General features: G+C 36.2%; 1 protein-coding gene and 1 long non-coding RNA gene across 4 annotated transcripts in view; one reads left to right on the top strand and one right to left on the bottom strand.

The window, feature by feature from the left end:
- Window positions 1-23,711, top strand: part of lhx1a (LIM homeobox 1a) — a 74,985-nt gene extending 51,274 nt beyond the window's left edge. The window contains exons 1-6 of one of the 3 annotated variants that reach the window (XM_087282409.1): window positions 15,657-16,173; window positions 16,279-16,518; window positions 17,820-18,043; window positions 18,635-18,912; window positions 20,696-20,861; window positions 21,892-23,711. In XM_087282409.1, the coding sequence (XP_087138535.1) occupies window positions 16,349-16,518; window positions 17,820-18,043; window positions 18,635-18,912; window positions 20,696-20,861; window positions 21,892-22,271 (1,218 nt within the window). In that variant the 5' untranslated portion in view covers window positions 15,657-16,173; window positions 16,279-16,348 and the 3' untranslated portion in view covers window positions 22,272-23,711. 3 annotated transcript variants of the gene reach the window in all.
- Window positions 1,132-15,537, bottom strand: LOC141377857 (uncharacterized). The gene is made up of 3 exons (XR_015509583.1): window positions 15,361-15,537; window positions 5,339-5,464; window positions 1,132-2,073 (listed from the first exon to the last, which is right to left on the bottom strand). It is a non-coding gene; the product is annotated as an uncharacterized LOC141377857 (long non-coding RNA).
- Window positions 23,712-24,592: the final 881 nt, after the last annotated feature.

The following is a 24,592-nucleotide window of genomic DNA, read 5'->3' as shown; positions in this document are numbered from 1 at the left end:
TTTCAAACCCAAAAATTAAATATTTAGAATTTCATAGAGACAGTGTGTCGGCGGCCATTAGCCTGTCATTGAGCAGAGCAAAGATGATTGATGTAATCCATCCATAAGATAGCGACAGAGACCACATAATAAGTCCTTAAACTCAGCGTAATTTCAAACTACAGCTTATCAAATCATTATTGAACTGGGGAGTGATTTTCTAAGTCGATCTTTCTTTTTATGTTGTTGTGCTATATTTATACTGTAGCAATAGTAGTGTGTTTAGTGTGAGATAGGACTCACATATCAGGAATGTGTGTGTTTTGTGTTGGCCTCTCTTTGTGTAACCCCGAGTTACTTTTGGTTTGTTTCTAATAAGTGTCCTATTTCTGTTACTGCAGACTTGTTCAGTAAACAGAAAGAAAGAAGAATTGCCTGCATGTGTTTAGCGTTTTCCTTATCGCAAACACGACAGTAATCTGGTAGTGAGTACGCTGCTTTTGCTTTTTCGGATTTAATTATTGTGATCTCCTGGTTGCAACAGAGAAATACTAGGAAATGTCTCTAGACTGATGGCATATAATGCCGTTAAGCCCTAAAATCTTAAAATGACAGCAAAATCACCTGTTTTGTCATCACTTTAGACATTACGCTAGAGAATCATTCAAATACTAGTACAATTGACGTTGGTGAAGTAGCAATGTTTTTTAATGTTCTTACATCAGCTGCAGATGTAAATGAATAGCAGAAGAAAGTAGTTCCTCATACAAAAGGGTTTTTAGATTCTCTTCGTTTGATTTAAATTTTTAAAATACACGATTATGCTGTCGAACTGTTGTATAAACCAAATATCACACTCTTAGCAGTGCGATATGGCTGTATATCATCACCGGTGGGATGACATGCTTCTCACCAGTGCTGATATACAGCCATATGGCACTTCTACTCGTGTGATATTGCTCATTTATATTATGTATTTGTAATTGATTACACATTATTAAACACTTGCTGGCCAATAGAGTAAAACTAGTGGTATGAAAAAACCCTGAATTTTCAATTATTAAAAAGAAAATTTTAAGGTAATATTATTACCCGCTGGCTAAATTAGATCTCAGGACAGCATTGTGGGAAAAAAAACACTAAATCAGTTTTCTGTGACAAATGTTGCCTTTATTAAAATTCACACTCAATGAAATTTCAGTTGAAATGCACGTGGACTTACCACTTTTTTTTTTTTTTTCTGTGTAATAGCATCTGTGTGCACAGCACCACAAATCCACATATATGTATCTCTCTTTACATTGTTCAGTTCCACCATAGCATTTCGCCAGCTCTGATAATCATTAAGACCATGCAAGTCAATCCGCTCACACACTGTTTATTTACAGTCAAATCCATTTTCGTCGCTGATCTCCGGAAGATCCAACGAGAAGTATAAGCTGTTTAAATGAGAAAATCTTGGAAACACTGTACAATATCAGATTGGTGCTTGCATGTTTTTTGTACTACGTTAATTCAACTCTTCGTCTCTTCTTACTCAGAGCAGCGAGGGTCTACAGGGGCTTTTCTGTGTGTGCAAAGCCGTCCCGCCGCTAATATTTTCAGTGTCTCAAGCTTACAGAGAGTGAACTCTCACCCCTCCCCGCTGCTGCCGCACAGAGATAAAACTTTCCACTTCCCTCTCTTTTTTTCAGTAGAGAATTACACGAAGAAGTCGATAACACCACCACAATCAGCTTTTACACAGAGGATTGGGCTCAGGTGAATAGCATGGGACTGACAAACAGACAGGACCATACAGCACACCTGTGGGACTCAGGAAGACCACTTCATCCCATTGTGAACATGACCAATGAAAAGAAATATCCTATCAAGCTGGCTTTTGTCTGTGCGCAGCTACTGGAGAGCGGCGTTTGTCTAGCTCTCTCATCGCTGTGAAGCTAGCTCAATTACATTATCTTGTGCTAAAGGTAGTTCCAGGGCATTCTGTCGCCAATCAATCAATCAATCTTTCAGCAAGTATCTCGATGTTCAGTCCCGGGTCTGAAATCTCTAAATGCCAAACCCAGTCTTCTGTCTGTTTCTGTAAATGAACTAGAGAAGAACATTCAACTTAAAATGTAAACTTAATTTTTAAAAAATGTAATTTACAGATTTTCAACGCTAATAAACATTGTGCAACACTGAAGATGCATTTCAAAACTGTTCATACATTGTGCATTACAAGCATCACCTCCAAACACTCGCTCAGATCAACACAACAGTTCATATTTGTCTATAAATAAGATTGTTTTATTAAACTACTGAAATCAATTATCATTCAGCAAACATGCTTTTCATGTACAACACTCCTTAAACACTAACTCTGACATCATCTGCTTAATATCTGTTGATAATGCTGCTAAAAAGACATTTAACTGACTATAAGAAACTTTGCAAGTGCATGTCAACTTAAACTAACCCTAACCCCAACATAACAGTCTACTTATAATTTAATGAGAATTAGTTGCAATGTAACTTAAATGTAACAGACTCAAAATAAAGTTTGACCAAATGTTTTTCTTACTTAAGAGTTTTTGTCTTTGTTTCGAGTCCAAATATCTAAATTTCAAAGCGAAAAGAAGATTATTTCCTTACCCTATACTGGCAGATAATTGAGCTTGTTTTAAGGAAAAGCACTTAATTTGCCTTTATTTCATATCGTTTTAAAACAAATAAATATTTTTACTTGATCTAAGAAATATTTTTAGATAATTAAACTGGAAATAAGACAAGGAAAAGTAAGATTTTTTTTCCCTGTGTGATTATTAATTTTCTATACCTGAATACAATAGTTATATTCAACTATCTTGTGAAGATGTAATTATATTGCAATATTTATTGCAGAAAAATTTATTATATTGCAATATCAGATTTTTTCAATACCGTGCAGCCCTAGAATGTAGATTAACATTTACCAAATTTTTCATTAAAAAAAAAAACAATTGCTGCAATTTGTTTCAAATGTAGTACTTTATAGTCCATGTGGGTATCACAGTTTTTCTCAATAATTTCTGCAAAACATTCACTATACTGCAAGTTAGAGAGGCAAGCATTGGATTGTACAACAAAACAACTCCAAAAATTTCCCAAAAGTTTGAAAATGTAGACATTGTGTACTTGCTTACAATACATAGGCCTACATAGTTCCATTAAGGATGCTGATCTTGCATATTCTGTGGTGCAATTTGTACTATTGATGTGGGTATTTGCGGGGTCGTAAAAAAAAATCTCAGAAGCTAATTTTTAGGCCTTGAAAAGTCCTAAATCTCCTGAATTATTGTGTTGTTGGTCTTAAATCTTTTTAACGGGTCTCAATTATTTCTTTGTACATGTATAGCTACCCAATCAGGCCATTAACACCCATACAATCAACAACAATCCCAATTGCAATAAAACTTTTATCCAAAAATAGCAATTAATTACTTTCCATACAGTAACATTTGTTTAAAAGTTCTCCATTTATTTACTGCTGAGGATACTAACCTGACCTATATTTTTAGATTAAATTATTATTATTATTATTATTATTATTATTATTATTATTATTATTATTAAATAATTTTTTTACATTTTTTTGATAGAGCAAGTAAAAATCTTTTCCAACTGGGATATTTGAATAAAGTCCTTTTGCATTTAGCCTTCTATAATCAAAAATTTCATTCTTAATGATATTAAGATTGTCTTAAAAAGTCAAGTTAACTTAGTGAAACCTGCAGAAACCCTGATTGATGTAACTCACATTTGTGCACATTTTGCAATCAATGACAGCTCTTGGTTTACAACATATTCAAGAACAAAGTGGCCCTTTTCTCATGAGAGATTAGTTCTCTTGGTCTTCCTCTGCTTTGTCCTCCACCACTCTTGTTTTTTATACCACTCTTTTTTTTCTTACCAACCTGTATTCTTTGATCCATATTTCCTAACAAAATCAGCTCCAAGCTATCCATTTTTTGCAACAAAAAACAATCGCAAAGTCACGAAAACAGGAATTCAGGCTTTCAATTGAAATTGCTATTAGCTTGGAATTACAGCATTTTCACACTATAAACAATTATATGATAAATTAGTCATGACCGCATATGTTTTAGGTCATTGTAACTTATTAAACTAAGTTAATTATGTTCTAAATGATGTTCTAGGTTATGCAGTCAGTTTAACATAATATAAGTTCAATGCACTTATTAGGTTAATTTGATTCAACTTAAAAATTTAAGGCAACCAGAATTTTTTACAGTGCAATGCTTGTTAGTTATTGAAAAAAAAAAACCTGTTTAAACATTTGATAATTAATGAATTCTAATACATTAAGGAATGTACTAATGAACATACATTCATTAATGCACTTTAAAAACAGAAAGTTATTGATCACTCAAAGAATACTCACCCTTGTCCCATCCAATTAGTAGGTGACTTTTCTTCTTGGTGGTTCATATAATGAACCAAGTCATAAAAGGATATATATATATATATATATATATATATATATATATATATATATATATATATATATATATATATATATATATATATATGAAAACCTCTGATGACACATTGAGATCTTAAGGACCAAAATTAGTTTCACAGACCAATCATTTTATAAGACTTCAGTGTACTGTGAGATACGGGTATCGATTTAGTTTTTTCCTGTATATATTTATTTTAGATCTATTTTTCTGACTTTTTCCTTTTTTTAATCACTTCATGTGTGATTCTACAGAACTACAGTGGCTGCAACATGTCTGTGTTTCCACAAGCCATGTTGCAAAGTCCACAAGTCCACAAGAACATAGGGTATACTATTCATCATTTTAGAAACATGCTTTAGAGCGCCCCCTTTGAGGCCCTTCTGACAAGGCCACATGAGTTAAGCTCCAAGCAGACTTCTACAACTGCCAAAGTGGCATTATATCACAAAAGTATATTGTGCCAATTAGGATTAAATTCGATTTTTAGAAATTTTAGGGCCACTTAACCTACAGAATAATAATCGCACACAGAAAATTAACAATATAATGTTTAAAAGTACTAAGCTACATTTGATTGAAACAAACCATTTTACAGTTTCACAACACAGATGCTGTTTTATGCATGAAAATCATTGTAAACCATAGCAGGACTATTGTTCCTGTATTTGCCCAGTAAACTGGATTGATTAAGTGAACCTCTGCCTTTTGTCTGTATCTATCTTCAACAGAAATATAGTTAACTAGAAATGTAGTGTGTAGGTGAGATTTATGTTCAGGCTAATGCATACACTTGCTGGTTGGTCTAATCGGCATTTTGTGAGGCTGGTCAGGAAGTCAGAGAGACACTGAACCTGTGATGCTCTGATAAAGGATTCCTTTATGCCTGATTAGATCTAGGGCGCGTTTGTCTTCCAGTAACAAATATTACATGAGGCCTGGCTTCCAGCAGCATTTGTGTATTAATTCCCACCCACAACCTGAGGAGAAAACATATACATATTAAAGACCTGGGACATTTTACACCACATGATCAGTCAATAAGACACCATGTATTCTGAGGATCTGAAGTATACATCTCTACAAGGCAATAGGAAAATGCTGAGCTAGGCTGAATTTTTTCGTCATATTTAAAAGTGCAATAAATTTATCTTGTTTTATCATGTTAGTTTAAAAGTGTGATTCTAAAAAATAATAATAATTCAATCATTTAATTAATTAAAATGGTCGTTTTATTAAATCTCATAAAAATGTTGAAAAAACTTTCTGTTAAAGACTTTAAAATTAAACACTAAATATGGGATTTGTGGTTATGAGGATGCAAATTTGTAGGTATTACCTAGGATTTTAAATGTAAATGTGGTTTATGAAGACATCTGAGTCCTCATAGTTCAAAACCATGCTTATTGGGCCTTTTCACATTCAAAACTGGCCACAGGATTCCTGTAAGCGTTAGGGTAAGTATTACATAATATAATAATCAGTGTAAGGTTTAAAGCATTTTAGAGAATAAAATACATTATGCTAATAGAGAGTTTTCAGACAAGTGTGTGCGTGTATGCGTGCCTGCTTGTGTGACTGATGCTCCACATCTATGAAGAATTATTTCTTATTCATGTGTATTAAAATTGGATAAAATGTAGAAACGGTTTCATCTATGAGGAGGCTTCCTCTGCAGTCTGTTCAGACACACTGTGATTAGGATGCCTTAAGGTGTGTGCTCTTTTAGATGGTATTTTCAAACCAAGGTCTGTTCCAGTGGTCCCTGCCATCTGGACCCGGCAGACCCGCAAACAGGTCAAGGTGGGTGCCATTCCCATGGCCCTGACTGCCTGTCACTTTGCCAGTGTGCTAATTTACAGCCAGCAACCCCCTCTATCCTGTCCTGCCTTGCCAGCCAGCAACTCAAGGGTGTGAAGATGCCAACAGCATGCTCCGCTGAAGACAAATCAGTCTCAGTCCCTCATAAAACACCCAGAGGTCATGACCTCTTCACCTTTTCAACCCATCGCTCCCCATCCTGCAGCCCTACCTCCCGCCATGCTTACCTGATGGCCCACTCAGGCACAAACACACGAATGGAAAAACAACTCAAACAAGGTAACAGTCTCATCTGAGCTCACCGTGCAGAGAAAACTATTTGCATGCCCACCCTCTGTTTCAACTCTCGAGACACAGCAGGGGGAATATGAAAGTCTGTAGTCTGTGAGTAAAGCAGCTGAGATATCTCAACACACGTGCAGTGAGGAACTGCTGGAGAACAGTGGAGCAGCACCTCATTCAACTAATGGCCCTGCAACAATAGGGGGTCCGGCAGCGAAAATAGGTTTGTCTGGCATTTGGCATTCTAACCAGTTTCTTCACCTTTTGTTGCCTGAAAATGGGCATATTTTTCTTTTTGGTGCAATATGCAATGTTTTTACCCACTTGTATGAGAAGTTTTCCCCCATGCAGGTATTTTTTTGGAACATCAAATGTGTACTGAACAATTTTTGAATCTTGAATCAACAGGGAATGGTTTAAATGTCCCCGTTCCCTTAATCAGTTAATCTGTCCACTTAATACTTTTTAGAACTGTTTGAATGTTTAATTCAGTGGGCTCCATTAAAAATAAAATGTATTATAGCATTATTGGTTTTGTGGAGATCCTTTAAAACTAAACCAGAGAATCTTTCAGTTTCATGGGTTCTTTTTGGTGGAAAAATATAGTTTTTAGATTTATAAAAGCTGTTAACATTAAACAATAAAAACAATCTGGGAACCAAAGTATTTTATTATATAGCATCACTACAAAACCCCTCATTTGAATCTTATGTGTTTATAAGTGTGCAAGCCATTTCTTGGTAATTGCAAAACTTACAAGCAGTTTCCAACAAAATCTCTTGGCAGTTCATGAGTAGGATCTGCTTATACCTCAATGATGTTTAGGTATGAGGTTAGAGGCAGGCCAAACATTTTTCAAATAAGATTATAATATGAATTACCAATTCACCAAAACCTAAAACAGTGTCATAAAACAGTTACTTTTCAGTTACCTGGAATCAGGTTGTCAATTTCTGAATAAGAATTGTTCATTCATTCATTTTCTTTTTGGCTTAGTCCCTTTATTAATCTGGGGTCGCCACTGCAGAATGAACGGCCAACTTATCCAGCATATGTTTTACGCAGTCGATGCCCTTCCAGCAGCAACCCATTATTGGGAAACACCTATTCTCATTCACACACATACACTACTGACAATTTAGCTTACCCAATTCACCTATAGCACATGTCTTTGGACTGTGAGGGAAACCGGAGCATCCGGAGCAAACCCACGCGAACACGGGAAGAACATGCAAACTCCACACAGAAACGCCAACTGATTCAGCCGGGGCTCGAATCAGCGACCGTCACGGCGCCAACGTGCAGCCCCTAATAAGAATTGTATTTGAATAATTTTTCATATGTTTTTTAATGATTTTTTTTTTGTCTGTGCTAGTTTGTTGTATACCAGTGGTTCTCAGCCTTTATGTAGTCCCTAAGAGTTTTTGGTCACTCTTTAGCATGCTCTTTAGAAAACAAATGCACTATCAATATGACTTTTGCCGCAATATAGTTGATATAGCAGATAGGTTAAGGTATGGTTAGGATAAGGATTAGATATAATGTAGTTTGTAAAGTAGTCAGAATGAGACATTAATAGGTGTTTTATGTAATAATAAACAGACAATATGTAAGCTGATAAGCAGTTAAAATGAGAATTGGTTTTCCTACTAGAAGTGTTACCCATCTTTTCCTATTTTGAATTATTAAAAAAGTATTAAAGATAAGGATTTTTATATTATTTTGTAAGCATACATTTTAAATAAAACTTTTATTTAGAACTTGGCATAACTAATAAAATGTATATGAAATACACCTATAGATTTATAAAAGTTTATTGATTTACATCACTTTAGAGGCACAAGTATGAAAATTACACTTTTTTTTAAATTGAGCTACCTTTAGAGGAAAGGTTGAGATTATTGTTGAGAGAGTGAATCTGCAGTAGAATATAAAATATATATATATATATTTTTTTTACTTGTTTTCCCCTGGTTGTGAAGCACTGCTTCATAAAGTATCAATGTTGGGATATCTAACAATCCAGAAAGCTGGATTTGGAGCTCCTTGTTGGGGTGAATATTTGTAGACTCACACACAGCGCATGTGTAGATGGACACAGAAATGATGGCGGATGTATCACGAGCTGAATGTTTGTGACTGATATAGCCACAGCCAATGAAGATAATCCACTCCCTGAAATAAACTGTCCCATTAAAATAAAATGTTGCCCATATAACGAATTGAAAACGCTTGTTTGCATCCTGCATAATTTGGAGGGGATCCCAAACAGGATAAGAGGTTCGTGCAAAATAAGATTATTGGCAGTGCATTTTATAATTTATTTCCCACCAAGCGTCCCGAACAAAACTCAAAACATACACATTATTTATATTCAGGTCCTAGTCATAAATTACTTTATATTTCTTCATAAAACCAGCCTTGCTGTGGCGGGAATGACTAAAAGTGAGGAGATTTGGGGTATGGCAAGGAATCCCTTTATAAATCTCCTTAACTACTATAACTATCAGTTGCCGTATGGGTTTAAAAATGGCACTGTAGGCACATGTATCTGCACTAGTCGAGAACATCACGTATTTATATGCTCGTGCTCAGTCGCGCGCACGGCTTTCACCAGCCTTAAATCCCGACAGCGCCTGCTGACGTGAGGCATGCTGGGGTGAGTGCGTTTTGCCTATGCATTAGCCATTCATTTCGTCTGTCTGACACCTCTCCAACATAAAACCGTACGGCGGAGGTAAAATATCTCTCTCCTGGCGAAAATAAAGCTTTGTCTCCCTCCTGATCTATAGGATATAAAATAAAGCCATGGCTTTGATGGTGGCTTTACCTTATGCAGGGCTTGCTTTTTGTGCACACAAAGGCAATGAAGATGAATGAGGAGGGATTGCCGAGGCCTTGTCTCCCGTGGTCCTTTAGGATCACCCCCCTTTTCGTGTGTTCACTCTAGACTCATGGAGAAGTTAGTCAGGCAGCTTTATTATTGATCCGAAGCAGTCGATTGCCATGAGAAGGGATGTGTCCGGTCTGTTCATATTTCTAAACTTGGGATTACATCGATTAACCTCGTTTACATTTTTTGTCATTGTGGAGGGCATGGTATTCATGATTATTGTGGTTTCAGGTTATTTTATATCCAAGTTCAGTTTTTTTATATACAAGTTCAGTTGCCATAAAGCGTTAGGGTTTTGACCGTTTCCCCAAAAACATCGTCATGGTTAGCACGTTAATCTGTGATTGGCGCTTCAGACAACGCGCTGATCCACACGTCTGTAATATGGATCTTTACATATTCTATCATTGTTGAATCCTATTATACCATATAAACTTGTTGGACGTTATTGTAAGTACTTCTGTGTGCATCTGTTGGGTGAAGAAAGGTATGAATTATCCACACCGGGTGTACTCACAATATATTTATTTTGGGTCAATTACTCTTTAACATTAACTTGAGTAGCGTATTCTATTTCTTATCAAAGCCTTTTAATTGATTTCTGGTATACTGGGAAATAATTATGGTTTATATTGAGCATATTTGCAGTCATTGTTAAGCCCATTTGGGTCTCCAAATGCGACAGTGCTCAGATGCTCCAATGATACAGGTTATAATAAAACGAGCGATTTAAGGGGCGGTAAGGTAGTTAGAGTGATCTTGAGTTTGTTTGAGGTTAGGAGCCAACTTATTTCATCATGCCACAATTGAGTAATCATCTTAATCCATCATTACAAAAAAAAATCAGTTTTTCCAAAGTGTATTAGCTGTGTATAGTGACTGTTTCATGACAAACTATATTTAACATATTACATTGGCTTTTTAAACGTAAAATACCAAACAAATTAAATTCGAATGTTTTAATCCAGCCCTTAGCTGTTGATATCAGCAGCAGACAGGAGGACTGTTCTCGTGCATGCTCTCGGAGCTTCAGTGCAGAAATCTGCTGCTGTTTAGTCGCTATCTGCTGGTTTTCAGCCCAGCAGCCCGTCCCCCGAGCATTGCCCACTGCGCGATAATATCTCAAAGGGAGTGGTTATCACCACACATTATATTATAATCATTAGTGATCCTGGCCCTTTCACCCGCACTGCAGAATAAGCGCTGGGAACCATTAATCTAAACTAGAGCGACCACTCTCAAAGACTGCTCGTTTCCATTCCTGCCCAGCGGGGAATAATATAATAATTTCTTGTTACTGCTCTGTGGTTGGCTGTCTCTAATGAGATAATGACGTAGGTTTTCTAATGGGTTTTGTTTGTTTAGCTTAACTGTATCAAGAATGGTTATTTTTACACAACATAATATAGATTTACTATTTTAGATTAATAGTAATTTTAATAGGCATAACACCATAGTCTGTAGGCTATATTAGCCTACTTTACTATATATATATATATATATATATATATATATATATATATATATATATATATATATATATATATATATATATATATATATATATATATATAATCACAACGGTTCTGTTATTGAATGGCTAGGACTTAGCGGTCTGGTTAGAATTGAAATAAAACAGACTTTTAATCCTAGGTCTTGAATGCAAGGCCTAAGCGGTCCTCGTGTCTGTGTTTGATTATCGGGTTTAGGGAGAAATAACAGCTGTTCCAGTGATGGGACTGCGAGATCTATAACCTCAATCGAATTTTCCCTTGCCTGTCTACGGCAGAGTTGGAAAGTCAGGAAAATGTTTATGTAGAGTTGTCGGTCAATAGTGAAGTTATTGGATCATGTTTGCTTTTTATGCTCACAGGAGCATCTCATTTTACGTGGTCACTGTTTATCTGATAGACTGATAATTATTCACTTTATTTACCCCTCAACAGTTCTAAAATCGCCGAGTTCGTGTGGAATTTAGAGTTAATATTTTTGGGTTGGAGACTGCTGTAAGGAATATAATTGCAGAGGTCTTGCTTCAGTCGTCCCTGACCACTAATCGGTTTGGACATGCTGTGGGTCCGGGTTTGGTTGCTGCACAGCTCCTCACTGCACTGCAGAGCCAAAAAGATTGACACAACGCGGTCCTGGAGCGCCACACGCCTATTTTACACACTGCGAAAATAAAGACATTCTCTTGAAAGAAAAGCAAGACACATGCTTCATTGCAGTCATATTTAAATTACCCCCCACCTTTACCACACACTCGTTGGGGTATGGATATGGCCCTGACTGCTTAGAATTGGGCAATGTAGTGTCATCTCAAGCCTTTTGATCTGTTATTTCACCGATTGGAATTCATCTAAACGGCTTTGCCCTATTTAAATTAAGAGAAAAAGTAGGGAAGGATTTGTTAAAATCAAATAATGCAACAACATTACATTATATATTTTTTCGGAGGGAAAGTAATGCCTGAAAAATGAACAGTTTAATTAGAGATACTGGATATCTTTATTATATCTTTAAGATGTTCATTTATCATACGTAGCATATATATATATATATATATATATATATATATATATATATATATATATATATATATATATATATATATATACACACATACATGCAAAACTTAACAAATAATATGTAATAAGATCATTATAATATACTTAAAAACATACCTGTAATTTCCCTATATCTAATGCCGTAATGTAAATGCCGGCACTTCATTTTGTTTTTTGGCAAACCAATGCAATACCCAACGAAAAACTATACTACTAAAAGGCATTCCAAATATCATGAATATAACGCGTAAACAAACAGGCAGCGGTGCAGAGCGATATGGAGAGTGGCCCGAGGCACAAAGCCCCCCTTTACTTGGGCTCCTGCTCGTCCCGGTGCACCAGCTGATCAAAGCCAGAGTAAGGGGTAATATTTCTCACTTTATTACCGGAGTCACAGCATGTCTGTACGGCCAGTCGATCACACACTGCTCTGCCCACACTAGCTCAGTTAATGTATCGTATAGGATGACTATAACGCGTAAAAATACACCAAAAGTGAAAATACGTACTCTTTTAATTATATAATAATACATTTACTTTAAGATGACACGTTTATGTTGAATTTAACCACGTTTTGTTCTGCCTACGAAAGTTTAGTTTTAAAACGATTTACTACTACTTAAAACTTCTGCACATCAACAGTTAAACGAATGGAAAAAAAAATTAAATCTAAAATTGAACAAATTATTAAATCTGCTTAATGATTTTTTCTATGTTATGTTTAAAAACAATTTTACTTTATGCATATTTTAGATATGTTTATATTTACGTTACATGCAGGTTATGGAATTATGGATGTGCTGAATTTATTCATTTTACGTGAACAACAGATGCAGGCTAAATACTGAAATACGCCAAATCTTTCGAATATGTTGCTATGTCTAGTTTACAAATTTATAACTTGTTTACATACCACCAGGGTATAAATTACAGCTTGATTCACCCTTGCATTTTTCGATTAGCTTTTTCGAAAAAGATTCCTCGCAAAGAGCATGCGTAATGCAGCGCGTGCAGTTTGACAGGCATTGCTCTTCCAGTGGTGAGAATTTTTCGATCGATAGCTCCCTCTAGCACTGCCCCATATCCAAACTCTTTTTTTTTTTTTTTTTTTGGTCAGTAGACTTTATAGCGATGCCACTAATTTATTCACATCTTAGATGAGTCAGCATGTTCGATTAACTATCTGCCAAAGAACATTTTTATTTAATCTTAACATTTTTTCCCGCATAAATGAAACCTCGGACAGACATGAAATATGGTGCTTCGGTTATTTCCGAAGCTCTGTCCTAAGTGGAGGCAGATGCAATCAAATATTACTGTTTCTGCGAAGGAGTGAAAACGAATTAATTAGTATTAATTTCAGGCTATTACACGAATAAAATACACGAATAATTTTAAGAATTTAAGAAGTACAACTTTTTGCTAATTTTTTGTAACTATTAACATATTATAAGCAATGTGTGAATATTAGCCTATCCTTAATCAAAATAAGAATAATATATTTTATTTTTAAAAGGTAAAATTAAATAGGCTACGTTTTCCACCATCTGTGATAGTGCACACTGAATTAAGGAACGGAAAGAAATAGATTGGTGTACAAAATTAACTATAAAAATACACGAAAATTTTAACCATTTAGCAAACGATTATTTCTGACTGTTTTCGGAAATATCTAGTCCAGTGGATTTCCAAACGAGAAGAAAAGAGAAGTTCAAAAGAGAAGAGGGAGGGGTAGTGGCCGCAAATATGCGACTGCAAAAGATTGAGTGTGTTCATCTTTTATCTGTTATTCTTCGTGAAATAACACATGTCATCCAAGGGTCCCACAGTCAAAAGAGGAGCACTCCCTAGACGCTCATCGGCAGCTGTTTCTGTGTGTTGTGTAAGGCCTTTTGCTGCCATGGCGTGGACCAGCCCCGATCATGCCGTTTTACATGAGAAGTGGCCCATATGCACAAAGTTCCATGGTATTGATTCCAGACTGGAACGTTTGCACAATTTAAGCTGACAGAATGTAAATATCTGAGATTGTGAGGTTGAGGGGTGTGTGTGTGTGTGTGTGTGTGTGTGTGTGTGTGTGTGTGTGTGTGTGTGTGTGTGTGTGTGTGTGTGTGTGTGTGAAAGAGAGAGAGAGAGAGAGAGAGAGAGAGAGAGAGAGAGAATTGGAATGACTGAGTCTGTATATGTCAGTGTCACATGAAGAAAATAATACCAGACTTTTCAAATAAAATTAGAATTTGATGTGTCTTTTAATGGTGTTAAATTGTTACAATGATACAGATAATTGCTGTAAAAAAATCGGAAAAGGTTAATGTGCACACAGTAAAACAAAAACAAAACATTCCATATTAATAAATAATTATTATACAGAAATAAATGAACAAAGTTAGAACATATATTGCACATTTCAATAAAATAAAACAGTCAAAAACACATAAATGCTATTAAGAAAATCAAAGAAAACAATTCACCTGGAATCTACACAATCTGAAATAGTTCTAAACCTTTTAGCACTGCTCCCGATTAATAATTTGTTATCAGATGTAAATATTAGCTACATATAGTTTAAGGACGCGACGTATATTGCTTAAAATCAGAAGAACGGACTTAACAGATCTACTAATAACACCACAAGGTGTTTGGGCCATTAGAGGCTGCTGAGGTGATCTAACATCCTGTAAAGTTTAGAGCCCTCCTGTCTTTCACTTTCTCTCTTTTAACAAAGGACCAAAGGAAGATGTAGTTCTTAAGTGTCTTATCGTTGATTGAATGACGTTGTTAAAAGGTTAAACCAATTGTCTGCTTAAAATTCTCTAAACGGAATAGCTTTAAAGGTTAGTTTTAGAGCCGTGTGAAACTACATTATTATACGTAAGTGTCTTGGAAAAGAGGTTATAAATTTCGTGTCAGCGAACTTTTTTTTCGCCATAGACACAAATGTATTATTCAAAATGCGTCTGACATAGCTCATGAAGTTTATACGATGCATTCTATCAGTTTCTTGATGGTTGCATCCCGAATACACTTAAAAACTATGATAAATTTTGCGACATAAAATTAATAGGATGAATATTCCAAAACAAATATCCGTAAGCATTCTTAATTTGTTAATTATATATATATATATATATATATATATATATATATATATATATATATATATATATATATATATATATATATATATATATATATATATATAAGCAATTAGTTCTAAAAAAAAAAAAACTGTTTGCACTACATGACTAATCTCATATATTCTAAAGCACCTGACACGTACCAATAAACAATGCGTAAATTATCAGACATGTACCTTATCAAATCCTTCTCTCGTTCCTCGGATCCACGAGAATTGAAGATTATTGGAAAATGACGAGGAAAAATAAATAAAACGCTCTGTTTTCTGGCTCTCCACATTAACTGAGATATGACAGTTTCTGGGATTTTTGACAATTGGTGTCTTCTGTTCCCTATAAATAGCGCAGAGTGTGCCGGTAAAGCGGTGAGGGGATAGCTAATGGTTACTTGAACGGAAAGCCGCTGATTGGCTTCGCCCCGGAGTGACGTCAGGAGGCTGTGAATAAGGCTGGCTCGTGTGCTTTCAGGAACATGCAGAACACCGGAGGCTGTTCGGGGATCGTCATCATCAGTCCTGCAACGAGATGTCACGCGTATTCTGTTCACACTAGCATCTTTCACCTCTGTCTTACCGAGGAAACGGCACACGTTACAGAGGGAGACGCACTTTTCGAAGCGTTTGTTCATTGCATCTTTCAGAGGGACGTAAACAGTGGATACGTGGACATGGTAAAGTGCACTCTAGGCTCGCATGTCTCGGTTGCATTAGATGCTGGCTTGTGAAAGACTTTAATGCACATCCTCACCAATGCTTCACCTTGTTGACAACGACGACGTGCTTTTCACGCAATGATGTGCTTACCTTTGTAGCCAACGAACAGTTGGTGTTTTGAAAGATTTCTCTATGCTGGCTTCATTTATGCACCTCAAAATTTGGGACGGAAGAGGACGAGAAATGATGACTGACTACTGAAGCACTACCTCATGAGAAAATCTTCTATCGTCTTCATTTTGGACCCCTACAGGTCCACCCACAAACGCAGAACTGGTGAATATATTTAAAACTTCTTCATCTTTTCGTTTCAACCCTGTTCGCAAAGACTGACTTGGAACATCCTTCAGCGATACAACTTTTCCTCCTCTCTTTTAAAAGAGAAAAACCAGGAGCAGAGCCTCAGGTTGTGGACACCACGGCAGTAACTGTGGGAGCACATCCAAAGACGATGGTCCACTGTGCGGGCTGCGAGAGGCCTATATTGGACAGGTTTCTCCTTAATGTTCTGGACAGAGCATGGCACATCAAGTGCGTACAGTGCTGCGAGTGCAAATGTAACCTAACAGAGAAATGCTTCTCTCGAGAAGGAAAACTATATTGCAAAAACGACTTCTTTAGGTAAGTTCCTTGCGTGAGTTAATTCGACCAAATATTTTACTTGTGGGGTTTTTGTGATAAATGGATAATTAATCGTTTATAAAGTAGCTATTATGTAGGCCCACTTCAGAAAATCTAGTACAGATGTCTACCATAATAATACAAATATTCTACGAACAAGATGAATATATTACCCGTTGTTGTGTATCTATGGTATATCTATGAAACATTTCTATATAAAATATATAATGTATCGTTAATATATGACAGAAATAAATCCAGAAGACACCCAAAATTATTTCATTTTAAAATTACACATTTACATTTTAAAGAGGTTCCACAATTGAGCTTAAAACAACATCACTTTAAAATGTGAAATCACATTTTTTAAAGTCACTCAAAAATAACTAAATTGGAAGAAATTTCTCCAGCGATTCAACAGCTTTACACAGAGCTTTGCATGATTTTATTAGATTTAGGACTTACATTCACACTAACAAGAAGTGTGATCCTAAGTACTGTCAACAAAACCGACTTGTTTGATTCTTTGATTAGGACGCCCATTAATTAAATGCTTGTTAATTTGAATTGTTATGCAAAATGACGAGCAGATACACTAATAGTCTGTGTACTCGTCCGCAGCAATGGCTTTAAGGAAATCACACTTTGTTTACAACGAATGGCAGCCAGGGAAGCCGCAGGGATCAATGCTTTGCCAGGGTAGTTGAAAGTGTAACGTGGCCCAGTGGCAGGCTGTCTGCACAACGCCGAGTGTGTTTGCAGTGGTTTGAGTTAAGATGTGATAAGTGGATTTGAATAATAAACGACTCTGTGATGGAGACCCTCAGACAATGTAATCACAGACTCAGAATCAACAATCTGCACAGAGAACCACAATACACATTATTGGTCATTATTAAGTGGTGAGAATTTACTGCAATGGTGTTTGGATTGTAAGAATGAAGATGCTACGGGAGATTATTAATTGTGCTTTAATGCACATTACTAACCTGCTCAATAAACGTATATGTTTTCTTTAGGCCTACAGTGGAAAAAGTACATGCTAATGCATATATAAATATTATTTTGTTTGCGTATTCTAAAATGCTGCAACCAATAACAATTAACCAGGTAAATATTATTCCCAAAAAATAACTTTGATGGTAATACTTAACATTTAGAAACATTCGAATTTTATATGAATTCAAATAAGTGATGTTATTCAATAAGTCTCGCCTGAGCTTATGCAGATAATTTCGTATTTTTCTTTCGTTTTACTCCTGTATATTGACTTTTTTTTTTTTGGTCTGTCCATTTTGCAGGCGCTTTGGAACAAAATGTGCGGGTTGTGCTCAGGGGATCTCGCCGAATGACTTGGTCCGGAGGGCACGGAGCAAAGTGTTTCATCTGAACTGCTTCACATGCATGATGTGTAACAAGCAGCTTTCCACAGGAGAGGAATTGTACATCATAGACGAAAATAAATTTGTCTGTAAAGACGATTATTTAAGCAACACGAACGGAAAAGACTCAAATCTCCTATCAGGTAAGTAAATTATGCTAGAATTGAAAATATGTATTGCACGCTGCAAGCGGGTTTATTTCCCCCCACAGATTTTTTGCTTTTTGATTAAATGTTTATTAGCAATTCATATTTTGTTGTAAAACATTTTTTAAACAATAAAGACAAATATTGTTCAGAATAGGGCTGTAGATTGAAATGTTTTGTTTTCTTAAACAGTACACTAAAATAGATCTTCAGATGGGGCACGACAATCTAAACAAGCTTGTTTAGAATTTTCTCTACCAATTTCCATGTCAAATGAATTGCATTAAATTAGTAGCCTATCGCGATGTTGGTCAGTTTATTTACTAATAATAATTTTACTGTCGTAAACTAGTGCATCGTGACAGTTCTTTCAACTGTAAATACCATTATTTCTTTGTTCCTTCTTTGTAGATTCATTTCTTTTTTTTATTCTTTCGAAATTTGTTTTTGTGCTTTATTCATAGTGTTTATTCATTTATTTATTCTACATTCCAGTGTTTAGTGTTCAGCGCATCTCAGGTCACCATGTCTAATTCAGATTTTTTTTTCGACTTCCTTTTTTTCCGACGGCCCTTTTTCCCTATTCAGTTACAGCTTGCAGTGATCCTAGTTTATCGCCAGATTCTCAAGACCAGCTACAGGACGATGTCAAGGATGCGGAAATCGCAAATTTATCGGACAAAGAAACGGGTAACAATGAAAATGATGACCAGAACCTTGGAGGCAAACGGAGAGGACCGCGTACCACTATTAAAGCAAAGCAACTGGAGACACTGAAAGCGGCATTCGCGGCGACCCCCAAACCAACCAGACACATCAGGGAGCAACTGGCGCAAGAGACGGGACTCAACATGCGAGTTATTCAGGTAAAATTGCACATTATTGCATAAATTTGATGTGTGTGTTATTAATTACATTATTGCTTTGGTCATAACAATTGCAAGGATCAAAACGCTAAAACAGGAATGTCGATATTGATATTTGAAGAATAATATAGCTTATAGCATGCGATTCTTAAGCATCTTGTGGGATAAATTTCTCTCTTTGGATGAAATTGTGAAAAGCACACGCGCGCCTTCTTTGTGCTTCTCATTGCCAATCCTTGAGGCAAGACCATTTGAATTAAAATGAGGACACTTTTTTTGCTGGCACCTGTAAATATTTGGAAGTAACATTTATATGCTTAGCCTTTTTATACTTGACTCGAGAGATGGAGAGGCACGCCAGCTGGCATCAGACTGGTGAGAACGATGGGAGTCTTGGCAATGCAGCGCCATCACGTTTTGCGACCACATTTAGACATGCTGTGACGGTTCTCAGTCAAGTGGAAACGCAGAAATCTGTCCCTGTGTCTGTCAAAGTACCTCATACTAGGTGGTTTTCTGTGAGAAATTGAGAATCGATCTTTGCGTTTTTGTCGAGTGAACGACGGAACAATGAGAGTCCAAGCGATGCGCGCAGTGCATTGGTGAACGCGCGCCCTCATTTACGCACGCTATATGGGATTTGTCAGCATCGTTTTAAAGACCCTCATCTTGGTCATTTTTTCGGCGTTAGAGATCCGATAAGAACACAGATAAAGCATCATCATCGTTAAAGGCCCCGTAATAGATGTGGGGATAATGCTTTAAAATCAGACTGAACATCATAAGATCAAGTGCAGGGAAAGGGTTGAGATTAATAGAGTGGCGAGGTTGGATATTTAAGACCGTCAGAGTAAACTATAATTAGCAAGAGGAATTCAAGGGTGGATATATAGATTACGAAATAATAACTGCACTAGAGCCGGTTAATATATCGGTAACCACCCTCCTATTAAGTATTAATTAGAGATTTGAAGTCCCCGCTGCTGCCCCCTCAGTCGGAGTAAATGGAGGGTTAAAAGATCATTAAAGTGAGGTTAGATCCGACTCTCTAACAGTGACGATAATTACGAGTAATCGTGTCACTACAATACGAATGTATTTATTAACTTCACATGCTTACCTTAGTAGACTGTAAAGACAGCTCTAGACCAATAAAAAATGGTAAACCTGACATGTAAACATTAGGGCATAGTATCAGACGCTTAGGTGTGCACGTCAGGTAGAGTCTATTTATTTTACAGTCTCTGCACAATAAATTAGCCTACATGATTATTTGCTGCCTTACATTGGAAATCAAAATTATGCACAATGTAAAGCCTACAGGTAGGCCTATTTGTATTTTGGACCACCTTGAGTGACTAATAACAAATAGCCTAAAATCGAGCTAACTCTCTAAACACTCGTAAAAAACCCAAGTAAAATGGCATTGTTATAATGTATTTAAATAATGCCGGAAATAAAATATTATCAATCACACGAAATGTACGCCAATATGTTGTACTAACGATGTTTTTTTGTGATTTATTTATTTAGCTATTTATTTAGGTACTTGATGATAATTTGATTTTCCTCTCATAATTGTTATGTATTTATATATCTAGACACGTTGTCTTAATAAACCAAAACCACTAATTATTAACGTAAATCTAGAGCTTGTTGTTGTTTTTACAATTGGAATTAATTATTGCAATGTTTATCACTTTGTCACTGTTCTATGAAGTGTTACCGATTTTACTGCAAATTATTAATATGATTTTCACTGCTATTTGTCAATGTTCATTAGGTATGGTTTCAGAACCGGCGGTCCAAAGAGCGGCGTATGAAACAGCTGAGCGCGCTCGGCGCCAGGAGACACGCGTTCTTCCGGAGTCCGAGAAGAATGCGAACGCTCGTGGACAGACTCGAGCCTGGAGAATTAATTCCAAACGGCCCGTTTTCATACTATGGAGGTGAGATATACTAATGGCCTATTATTGCACATTTATCCATCTCAAATCTTTGTCTGAAATATGTGTCTTACTTGCGCAGCTACGCCTGAGAAGTGAAAATGATGGATTTACGCGACAAGTATATGTTTAAGAAAATGTTATTCGTCTATTAGATTGTTTTTCGTTTAAAACCTTGTACATTTTGTGATTTAGATTTGTGAATTCTGATTTTGAAAAAAAAGAAACTGGCTTGTTGACCGTGTTTTATATCTAAATGCTCTGATATTGATACCATACCAGCTGTTTAATATTTGTTGTGTTGCTCTTTGAATAACTTTTTGAAAGCTTCTTTAACGTTTTTGTCGATATACTTATTTTTTAAACTATAATTGCGTGAATGTTTTGATCTTGTTGCTATACATGGCGTTTCAATACAATTTTGGTTCAATACTATGTTTCACATGTTTATTAAATATATTTTTCAAAAATAGATTATTCTTGCCAGTTAGCATACAAAATATATAGTGCATAAATATGTAAAGCATTGGTTATGAATGTACTTGAAGATTAATTTAAAAACAAAACCCTTTTAAATTAAGATAAAAAGATAAGTATATATATCCAGCTTAAATACCAGAATCATAATTTTTCTGCTTTATCTGTTAGGTTAACAAGAGCCGATCAAAATATAAACTCTTGCTGAGAAACATGAACATAACTATCCTCAGTTTACCATATAATTTGCATGAGCATAAAACAAGGCAGCTATTTACATAAATATATACACCTGCTATCATATCAATAACAGTGTTCTTCATACGTTTTCAGCTGTTCTGAAAGACCAAAACCTTCCTTGATGTAATTAGCAAACCTTTGTTCTCCCCACCCTACATTTGTGATTTCAGTGTAACATGTACTGTGACTAATGTGGCACATTGAGATTTGTTCCAAAGAGTGACAGACTACATGTTCTATGAATTTTTAAACAAGGAATTTTCTCCTTCTCCTTGCATCCAAAGCTAAATTCTTTTATTGTTCTGTGTATCCGCAGATTATCAAAGCGAGTACTACGGCCCAGGAGGGAATTACGACTTCTTTCCCCAAGGCCCTCCATCCTCACAGGCCCAGACTCCTGTAGACCTCCCTTTTGTTCCCTCATCAGGACCCACCGGTACCCCACTTGGGGGCATGGACCATCCCATCCCCGGTCACCATCCGTCCAGTGAAGTACAACGCTTTTCAGACATCATGTCTCACCACCCGGGAGACTCGCCTAGTCCTGAACCCGGCATCCCTGGACCCCTGCACAGTATGTCCTCAGATGTTTTCGGGCCCAGTCCGTCCTTTACGTCCCTCTCGCTGAATGGCAGCGGATACAGCAACCACCTCTCCCATCCTCCGTCAGAAATGAACGAGGGCACAGTCTGGTAGCTGCTGTGAATGGACATTCCGTTGGAGGAGGGAGGGTGGGAACGGGGACACACTGACCGGCCGCACATTCTGGTTCTCATTTTTGTCTCTTTTTTCACCCCCCATGTCATAAATGTGTTTGGAGAGAGCAGTAGAGGGCAGCATGGGCATTGACATTCACCTTCTTGAACTTGTTGTGTTGATGGTCCGTTTTTTTTTCGTTCCTTCTTTGTCCCAAATCCGAACTCAAGAAGAGATACTGTTGACCCGGTCGCTGTATGAACTCCGCTACGAGGCGTCCCTCCACAAATCGGTTTAATCGGCGCTCTAAAAACAGCGATTGCGACACATTAACAGCGTCAGCTACCGTCAAAGACTTGTCAGCTTTACAGAGAAACACCCGAGGCGGCTGATCTAACGCTAACCTGCAATGTTGACTCCAGGAGAGATCTAAGCCGTCAGACTAATTTATTTATTTGAAAACTCCTCAGACCTCCTTGCCTTTCAAGGCTCTGCCATACTGACACTTAAACAACCTTTTCGACACTAAATACGTTTCTGAAGGCCAGGGAGAAAAGCTTTTCTTTTTCTCGTTCTGGACATATCCTGTTTTTTTTTTTTTTTTTCAATTAGTTTTTTTCTTTCCCAAGAATTCCACCAAATCTGAAGAAGTTAGCCTTCAAAAGGCGAAACATTCAATGCGTATGGATTGTGCACCCTTTATTTAATGGAAGAGAACTTGAAATGTTGATAAATGAAGTCTACCTTCTAAAATTATTTTAACCAAGGGTCTGAAAGGGACATAGAACAGTCAACTGTTTACGTAATATATTTAATTCAGGAGTTAAAAAGTATCAACCATGATTTAGAACCTCTTGATTCAGAAAAAAATGTTCCAAGCAACCAACCAAACTTTTGTATCGATTTTATTTATATTGTACGATGAAAATGAGTTTGCTGGGGTTGTGGTTCACTGTGCTAGTTTGTACAAAATGTTGTTTACAAAAAAAAACTTGGAAAAAAAAGAAAAAAAAATACAAGTAGACAGTTGCCAAATAAAAACATAGCACAAATACTGTAAAAGTGCTTTGCACCATTATCTGCAGAACGTGTTGAAACAAAGTGTAAGTGTTTAAAAAACTATAAGAAGTATTGACTTCTTAATTTTTTAGTCTGCTGAAGAAAAAACATTCATAAATTGTTAATATAACATACTTAGACCTACAAGTTTTATTTTTGTGTCTTTAAAGGAAAATCCAAACTATTGAAATTGATGGTCAAATGTGCAGCAAACGCAGCTGCTGCTTTCTTTAAATATCAAATTCTCATGGTATGTCTTTTATTGTTCTAATAAACCTAAGCTTACGTGACCTCCAGTGCATATTAGACCATTCACTGTATAAACACGACATGTTGAACAAATTTGTGAGTTTTTAATAAAACTAGAAACTATGACATTCATATGATAGGTGCTTTTCCTTGGATTATAGCTGAGCATCTAAATACAGTCTGGAGATGCTCGTCTTAGTGTTTGGAGGTTGAAATATGGGTTGTGAAGGATATTCCCCGGTGGAAATGAAGATATTAGCATCTCACAGATGAACTTGACATTGTGGAGGACGTAACGTGACCCTCGCAAGGTCGTTTTGTCTGCTGTGTGTGAAATACGCTTGTAAAGATGTGCTTTCATGATACAGCATTTCACTCTCCACACAGCATCATTTACTCAGAGATCAGATCAGCTCTATCAAATATTTGAAAATCATGTCCTGTGTTTATGGCCGATTATAGCCTTTTCCGCATTGAGATGTACTGTGAATGAGAATGTATGAGGCTGAGCTTTACAAGGTGCAGATAGTCAGAATTATTAGCCCCCCTTTGGATTTTTTTGTTTGTTTTAAAATATTTCCCAAATGATGTTAACATAGCAAGGAAATTTTATGTCTGATAATATATTATTTTTTTTCGGAAGAAAGTCTGTTTTATTTCAGGCAAAATAAAAGCAGTTTGTTTTAAAAAATTATTATCTCCTTTAAGCTATATATTTTACCTGCCTAGTTAACCTAATTAACATAGTTAAGCCTTTAAATGTCACTAAGCTGTGTAGAAGTGTCGTGAAAAATATCTAGTCAAATATTCATTACTGTCATCATGGCCAAAATAAAATAAAACAGTTATTAGAAAGGAGTTATTAAAACTATTATGTTTAGAAATGTGTTGAAAAAATCTTCTTTCCATTAAACAGAGATTAGGGAAAAAATAAACAGGGGGGCTAATAATTCAGGGGGGTTAATAATTCTGACTTCAACTGTACCTATTAATGAGAGTATTGAAATCATCAC

The sequence above is a fragment of the Danio rerio genome, chromosome 15, assembly GCF_052040795.2.
Source record: "Danio rerio strain M-AB ecotype USA chromosome 15, GRCz13ab, whole genome shotgun sequence".
Lineage (NCBI taxonomy): Eukaryota > Metazoa > Chordata > Actinopteri > Cypriniformes > Danionidae > Danio > Danio rerio.
This window is presented reverse-complemented; position numbering and strand designations above follow the sequence as displayed.